Raw genomic sequence first — 8,174 nt, 5'->3', positions numbered from 1 at the left:
AAATAATGTCTAGATATGGATATTTTATGGAAAAAAAGGTAAAATTTTCTAAAATTTATCAAAAGTTACAGTCTATCTATTTTTAGACCAGAGCAAATTATTGCGCTGGTGTGAACAAAACGAGAATTATTCGGAGCCTGATTTTCATAATAATTTAGCCTTATATTATTATTTCTGCAACTGTTAGATTTTATGTAAACATATTTTCAATACTGAAAGTGTATTGCCTACAACTCAAACTACAAAATTGGGAGACCGATATTGTGCGTAAATTATTCCGCTCCCTAACGGAAATCACTAGCAACTTGTTATTGTTTACGTTTGGGGCACCTAACTTTACTGCTCTATTGTTTGTACTTTTAAAGGTGCAACATTGTTGTATTTAATACTAATATCGGTTAACGCCCACAAGATCCAATCGACGTTTAGCCTAGCACCCGTGCAGTTTGTTGTTATCTACCAAGTCTTCAGGCAAGCTCGATCTCTTTCAAGAGTTTAGTCCAAAACAAGTTTTACGTGTAGATAGGTGACTTTTCTTGTCAAAGATCTTGATGCCAACTGCTGAACATGATTCTAAATGGTAATATAATTGGTTATATCATTTTGCAATTTGGGACCGTAGTTCAAGGAAGTCCATTTTCACCCCACATCATTTACTTTCACTTTCCCTTTCAACTGACTGAAATCTTCCGTCCAAATCTGGTTGTTATTAGTGCGGGGCGGTCCTTGGCAAGCTTAAGGACCACGGTCCTACGGTCCTTGGGAAATGAAGACCGCAAGGACCGGTCCTTTTCGACATTGAACATTCCTGAGAGACTGTTGGAAATTCGAACCGGTTTGACCTTTGAGAGCGTGGGATCGTTCATTCTTGAACCGTTAAAGACCGCTACACGATGAAAACCGTGGCCTACAGGAGTAAAACACACGGAGTAGTCACACTCATTTCAAATTGTAACCTAATTAGAGAAGAGGGGTGATGCCTTCTTTATTTGCTCACCGTACTTCATTGTTACTTCGATAATTTAATAAAATTTGAAATTTATCCCCATTAACGGAGATAATGGCATCGCCCAAGGCGTTGATCGAGTTGTTCGTGGCGATGATACACACACGCAACTCCTACCCTCCCCCCCCCCCCCCCCCCCACACACACACACATTAGAGGGCAGCGAGTATTGAAGAGTAAGAGAGAGACGTGAAGTTATAATAAGAGGGGGTGGATGAGGTGATAAGAGGGGTCGATGGTGACTTTTCGCCAGATCTAAATCTAACAAACTCAGCTACCCATTCATTGCTGAGTAGACAGGGATTCAGAAAAAAATCGACTGCACCCGGGATCGATCTCTGGCCCTTTGCGTATAAAGAGAGTGCGCTATCGGGGTCCCCAAATATTCTATTGGACTTTTTTAAAATTCAGACGTTATAACTGGGTTTTTTGGAAGGAAGAAACTAATGAAACTCATATTATTTGATTAGTAAAAACACCAAACGAAATTTTAATATTATTGTATTATTTTAAATGACAACACTGCGATAGAAAGGAGTGGTGACAAGAGATGGACAAAAGAAAACAAAAAATCGGATTTGCTACTTGCTAGGTTCGACACACACACACACACACACACACAAACACACACATCTTTTGTAGTCACATACATTTCAAACAATAACCCATTAGAGAAGAGGGGTCATGCCTTCACCATAGATCATTGTCATTGCGATCATTATGGTGTAATAAATTTTGAAATTTACCCCGTATAATGGAATCGTCCAAGGCGTGCGCCTCCTGTTCCCCCCATCTCACACACGAAAGGGCGGTTTGCGGAGTGGAGGTTGGTGGTCGTCTGCCTGTATGGTCGTCTGTGTCGTTTAGTGTATGGCAAAGGGGGGTGGGTGCGATTAATTAAGTGGGATGGGTGGTGATTGGTGGAAGATAGGCAACCGAAGCAACGAATCGCTGGGGAAGTAGTAGGCTATGGCGCGAGACCGTAGGACCGTGGTCCTTGCAAGGACCGCCCCGCACTAGTTGAAAGGTGATAAGAAGTGAGGACCGCCGCCGATCTTCCCCTCTGGGACCGGTCTTCGGTTCACAGCTAAAAGACCGTCGGACCGCGGTCCAGACCGGTCTTCAGCGCGGCACTAGTTGTTATCAACGTAGTTGGAGGAAAAGCAAAGTTAATAAATCTGTCCTCTCTACTCTCTCTCTCCTTTCTCTCTCTTTCTCTCTCTCTCTCTCTCTCTCTCTCTCTCTCTCTCTCTCTCTCTCTCTCTCTCTCTCTCTCTCTCTCTCTCTCTCAATTCCCCCTCTCTACCGTCCCTCCCCCCCCCCCCCCCCCCCCCCCCCCCACCCCCCCCCCCCCCCCCCCCCCCCCCCCCCCCCCGTTTTGACCCGGATAATTCTGCTTTGCCCATATTAGTATTAGACGTTACTCGGATGATAACTCTTCTTTGGACTGTAGAAAGATTGTTGCCTGTCTAACACTATCAGAATATGAATTAATTTGTCCTGAATTTATTTGCACATCTTGTAAAGTTGTTAGAATAAACCTTCCTTTAGACCACAGTTGCTTTGACTGACTTATATTTTCCTTTTGAAGGGAGCTTTTGAAGTCTTCATATCTAACTTGACTCCCAATTGATTTTGTTGTTTACGTCAAATAAAGTGGGTTTAGGCTATCTGTTAATAGTTACTATACCATTATTGTTATTTTCATTTGCATCAATGTTATGTTATTGTGAATAATTGAAATAAATTTAAACAACATAACCATATACTGCCACAGGAGACTATCTAAACTTGAGTCCGAATAACTTGTTGATTGCACATTTGAGTTTGAGTCCGAATAACCATGCGAGACTAATCAGACTCAAGTCCGAATAGCCGCACATTTGTTTCTGACTTTATATTCCACACATACAGTATACCTTATGTACATGCATGTCTTGTATGTGTAATTATTCACTTATGGGAGATCCAGTCAATTCCACCCCTGTCAATGTTGCAAATTATTGCTAAAAGAGGAAACTGAGATGTGGGGGGGGGGGGGGGGGGGGTTAGAAAAAGAAGAGGAAGAAATGAAGTTTTCAAAAGGCAGCTAGTGAGTGCTGTTGACTTGAATGTGGAAAGAAGGAAAAGAAAGTGTGCAATTTGACTTGTGTGACTTCCGGTGTCATTTGTGTATTGGAATTATAGTATTATATTTTTAAAAACTTGACGTGTTTTATTATCAATACAACGAAAGGTGTCACTAAATGCACTTACTTGTATCTATAAATTTGTATTTGGTAGGCTTGTAGGCCTAACTTGTTTCTGTGACAAAAATTGAAATTTTAATAAATCAGATGATGGTCTTACCTTAACTGAATCTTGTTATATTCCTAGACCTTACATTTCTATTATGGTATTAAGGTTATTGTATAGTTTTGTATTACAACATTTTCTTTTACTCTACAGATGCTAATCTTTAACGACGATGGTCCAATATGACTTCCTTCAATCGAATAGTACAACTTGTGCTGGTTGTGGTACTGGCTGTCCTATGTAGGAAATATCTCCAACTTCAGGAGAAGTATGATGAACTCAAGGTGTTGTGTAAAACAAACTTGATAGAAAACCCTGATCAAATTACAAATTCAAAAAATGTGGGATCCAATCAACGGCCGAGGCTCAATACTGCTGGCAGTTTTATTATGCAGTCATCAAGGAGAGAAGACAAAATCGACGAGGGTGGTAATTTTCAACAACAAAATGGGGCTCTAGATGAATATGAACCAACATTTCACAATGAGGTTGGTGGACAGGATTTTACCTTGACTCGGTCTGGAGTTGTAAGCAATGAAAATGGTATTGTGCATCAGACGTCTTCTTTTGAGGATGCGAAACTGGTGGAAAGGAGGGAGACAACTCACGTCGAAGCCAAAATTGTGGCCTCCATTGATCCAACTAGAGATGTTCCCATCAATCCAACAAAAACTCATTCAATGGATATACGATTCACCAAAGAGAAATCCAAATGGCTCGGGGAAAGTCACGAAGACAGTTCATCAACATTAAACAATTTACACAACATTGAACCAAGCATAATAGAAGACATTCATCAATCAACAAGAGCTGATAACGAAGCGAGAGTTACAGAGAGAATTGACACTACATTTAGAGATAGAAATGTTGACATAAACAAAGATGATAAAACTGATGACGTTACTAGGGATGAAGATGAGCTACAAGGTTCAGCAGCGATTCAAAATCCAATAGAACTTATGTCAAGTGAGTTGACAGAAGAGAAAAAACTGCTTGTCCGACAGACAAGTTTGGAAGACGACGGCATTGTGACTGAAGATCCAAATGTGTATAACTATTTCGACACAGATGAGTCAACTGCTGTGTTGAACACCGGTCTTTATGGTGATTCCCTCCATCCAATGACTGACAGCACTGAATACACAGAGGAAATGGATGAGTATGTGTGTGATCATTTCAGTTGTGATGAAGAGGAACTTTACGATGACAATAATTATGAAAGTGAAGCTTACAATGGAATTCTTGGCACTGCTCATAATAATAAAAAACAAAGTGGAAACCAGAGGAAAATAAGTATTCCTGACTACATAATGACTTTAGACAAAGAAGAGTTACATCAATTTATGACACAAGGTACATCAGCGTTTTGCCATTACGAAACTCAAACTAAATGCCATTTTCAAAACCTTTGCTATAATACGAAGGAAAAAGACTTTGTTTTTTTCAAAGGGGAAAGAAGTGTCTTAGAACATGACCAGTCAGAGAACAAGAATGATGACAGCCACATATTTGATAAGATCAACTTGTCGACAATACTTGGTCATAATGGGGCCATGTTTTCAGTTGTCACGCTACCCGTTTCCCTTGTAAGTCAATTTTCTATAGGAATTATCAAGAAGAGAGCAGTGGCCATCAATCGGTTCAAACCTGATAACATAATGCATGTTTTACATGATGATATTCTCCCCTTATTTCAAACAGTCAACGATCTCAAATATCCACATTACAATAATGCTTTTGATGTTGCCATTGTTTTTACAGACAGTTATGATGAAGGAAATTATTTCGACTTGTACTCATCGCTATCAAAAATCAGTCCTCTATCACCATGGCAACATAATAAAACGTATGACATGCTCTGTTTTTCCTCCTTAAATGTTGGACTGGAAACTTCCACTGTCTGGTACCAGTATGGATTCTTTCAGCCTCAGGGTCCCATTTCAACATGGCAGGAAGACATCCTACAAAATATCCACAAAGCTACGGATCATTTATCACTTCATTTTAGTTCTGTATGCCCTTTTTGTAGTAAAAGAGATTACTTAGTATTGCTGAGTCGTAAGGACAACCGTTTAATTCTTAACGAAGGCGAGTTGATCATGGCCATTACAAAATCCACGAGATTGAAAGTCATGAGTGTAAGCCTAGAGACCCACAGCCTATCGGCAATCATCACCATAATCCGTCTTTCAAAGGGTGTCGTCGGAATGCACGGATCGCTTCTCTCACTCGCCGTATTCCTGACTCCCGGCTCTATTGTTATGGAATTATTTCCCTTTGCCGTGAATCCATCCCATTATACCCCATTCAAAACGTTCTGCGATCTTCCAGGGTCTGTCATCGTCTACAAATCATGGGCCAATCCCACCCAAGCAAACTCTGTCCCCCACCCAGATCGGGTTGCTAACGAAGGGGGGATTCGACACTTACCTAAACAGTTGCAGTCGGAGATTGCCTCTCAAATGGAAGTACCCGAACATTTGTGTTGTGATAATCCATCATGGCTTTACCACATATACCAAGATACGATTGTCGACGTCAATGCTGTCGTGGCCCTTATCATGGATGCTATTGAAGAAGCAAATGATGTAATGACATCTCACGCCAAAAGTCATGATAATCCGTCTTCCACATTTTCTAAAGATATCCCAGGCACGGTCAGAAACCTACAGTGTGAAAAGGCGACTTCCATTTCCAGCATGGATGATAAAAGTAAACATTTGATGACATCTTTTTTGGTTTCATGGGATACACCCTGGGTATTCAATGTCGATGTCTCAGCATCGAGGGAATACAAGTACGAGTTGGTGATCCAAGAAGCGGATGATAAAGACAACGTGAGGCGGTTGGACTTACCTGCCCATGACTTGTCATATCGCTTTGAGTCAACAAACAAAGGGTCTGATGTGGTGTACCATGTCTGGGTTAGGGTGGTTGGGGACAAAGGGGATGTGGGGCAGGGTAAGTTCATCAGGTGCTCCTGAAGCAGGGGTTTTGTTATTTAAAAAAGAAAAATTATTTTCATTTTAAAAACTTGAGCTTTTCATATAGTGCAATATCCACTAAACATGCTCAAACTGCTTTACAAAGAGTCCCTAGCCAACAGCAATAGATAACATGTCCAGATGAGACATGATGCCTGGTAAGCAATACATATTACAGTTTTTTTCCGACTGAGACAACGCTGTTGACAGCCAGGTTCTTATTTTACATCTGAGTAAGATGAGAAAATGTGAGTAAGGAGCCTTTTCCAAGCACTCAACTTAGTGCCGCTCAGACTCAGAATGGAACTCGAACCCAGGACTTTCTCATCTGAAGGTGAGAGTCATACCACAAGACCACATAGCCACACAATACAGGTTTTGCTCAGCTCAACTGAGTTCGACATCAATTTCTGTGATCCTTCTGGTTTTGCTGTTGAACAAATCCTAGAACAATCTGACCGAAGCAAACTTATATCCTTCCCAGAAACAATGGCTAATTAAGAGTAATAAACAAATATGAATATAACAGCTTCAAAAAAGAACAAAATACCAAACACGGATTATTTACAAATCAATCCAACTTTATGTTTTGATGTATATACGGTATATATAATAATATTTCTGAGTTTTTAAAGGTGTAAGAATTGCATGATATTGTTTAATCACAGTTTGAAATACTGGGATTGAGGAAGAGAGAGAGAGAGAGAATGAAAGACAATGAGAGAGAGAAAGAGACAGACGAGATGAGAATGAAAGACACAGAGAGAGAGAGAGAGACGAGATGGAGAAAGACAATGAGAGAGAAGAGAGAGAATGAAAGACAGTGAGAGAGAGAAAGAGACAGACGAGATGAGAATGAAAGACAGAGAGAGAGAGGAGAGAGACGAGATGGAGAATGAAAGACTGAAGAGAGTGGGAGGTTGTTTCTGCTTTATTTATTAAGAGATGCTAATTTTCTTTCTTTTTTTTTTCTCTTTTTTAAAAATTTTAGTCTTCTTTTCTCTCTACTGCCACCACGTGGTCAGATCCTCATACAACTTTTAAAAAGTGTTTAATTTAATATGTAATATAATAAATTCATGGTTATTATATATTCCGGGGTGGGGTTCCTGACCTCCCATAGTGGGCAGGGAGGTACATAGTGTATCTTCTATCCCCTTGTATCTGTTTTTCAACATGCTTTCTGTATTTGTCTTGTAATGGGATTACTTGGTTTTGCCCTGGCCCTGGCTGGGAGGGAAACAGTCGAATGCATAGTTATCGTTTTGGGAGATGATATTTTTTTCCTTGTTAATCATCTCTCTGTTATGTATTATTATATTTATTATTTTGAATGTATAGTGTAAGCATTAGAGTGTATTCCTCTTTGTGGGATTGTGTGCTTGTGTCCGGATGAGACTTATAGGTGATCTCAAACTAAGTACATTGATGGTATGCTCTTGGAATCTACATCTAATCCCTATTTGTTCAGTTCCCCTTTGTCTTACTTTCTCTTGGGTGCTTTAATTGTAATTTTAGAACTTTTTACTATCCCATTTTCTTCCTTTGTACTGGCGCTGATATAACCTTAATGTGTTGCAAGCTCCGTAAAACCCTCAAAAACAAAAACAAACATTATTATATAGATATTCATTTATTTATTTATTTATTTATTTATTTATTTACTATTGTTTTAACACGATCTTACTGTACCCTAAATCTTATTGTGGCAGAAGTTATTCTTGAAGTAGCATCTACTCCAGCAGAGCCAAAAGGCTTATGGAGCTAAAGATGATCTGAGGTTTCTGTAGCGATAAAGAGAACTGGTACAATACTCTTCAATAGTCGTAACGTCACTTCCTTCCTAGTGACGCATGGTAACTTAGTAACACTGGTTCTAAACTATCAGA

At 39.8% G+C, this 8,174-nt stretch overlaps 1 protein-coding gene across 1 annotated transcript; it reads left to right on the top strand.

Moving 5' to 3' along the window:
* Window positions 1-409: 409 nt before the first annotated feature.
* Window positions 410-7,075, top strand: LOC144976650 (protein O-linked-mannose beta-1,4-N-acetylglucosaminyltransferase 2-like). Its single transcript, XM_078920953.1, has 2 exons — window positions 410-580; window positions 3,455-7,075. Exon 2 carries the CDS (start codon window positions 3,484-3,486, stop codon window positions 6,283-6,285), a length of 2,802 nt encoding a protein of 933 aa, XP_078777079.1. The 5' UTR covers window positions 410-580; window positions 3,455-3,483; the 3' UTR covers window positions 6,286-7,075.
* The last annotated feature ends 1,099 nt before the right edge of the window (window positions 7,076-8,174 follow it).

The sequence above is a fragment of the Berghia stephanieae genome, chromosome 7 (assembly GCF_034508935.2).
Source record: "Berghia stephanieae isolate SIO BIC M18660-M18661 chromosome 7, UCSD_Bste_1.3, whole genome shotgun sequence".
Lineage (NCBI taxonomy): Eukaryota > Metazoa > Mollusca > Gastropoda > Nudibranchia > Aeolidiidae > Berghia > Berghia stephanieae.
The sequence above is the reverse complement of the archived record's forward strand: the minus strand, read 5'-3'. Positions and strand labels throughout refer to the sequence as shown.

Coding starts and splice junctions, on each gene's coding strand:
- LOC144976650 (XM_078920953.1), top strand. CDS start 3,484: ATGACTTCCTTCAATCGAATAGTACAACTTGTGCTGGTTGTGGTACTG.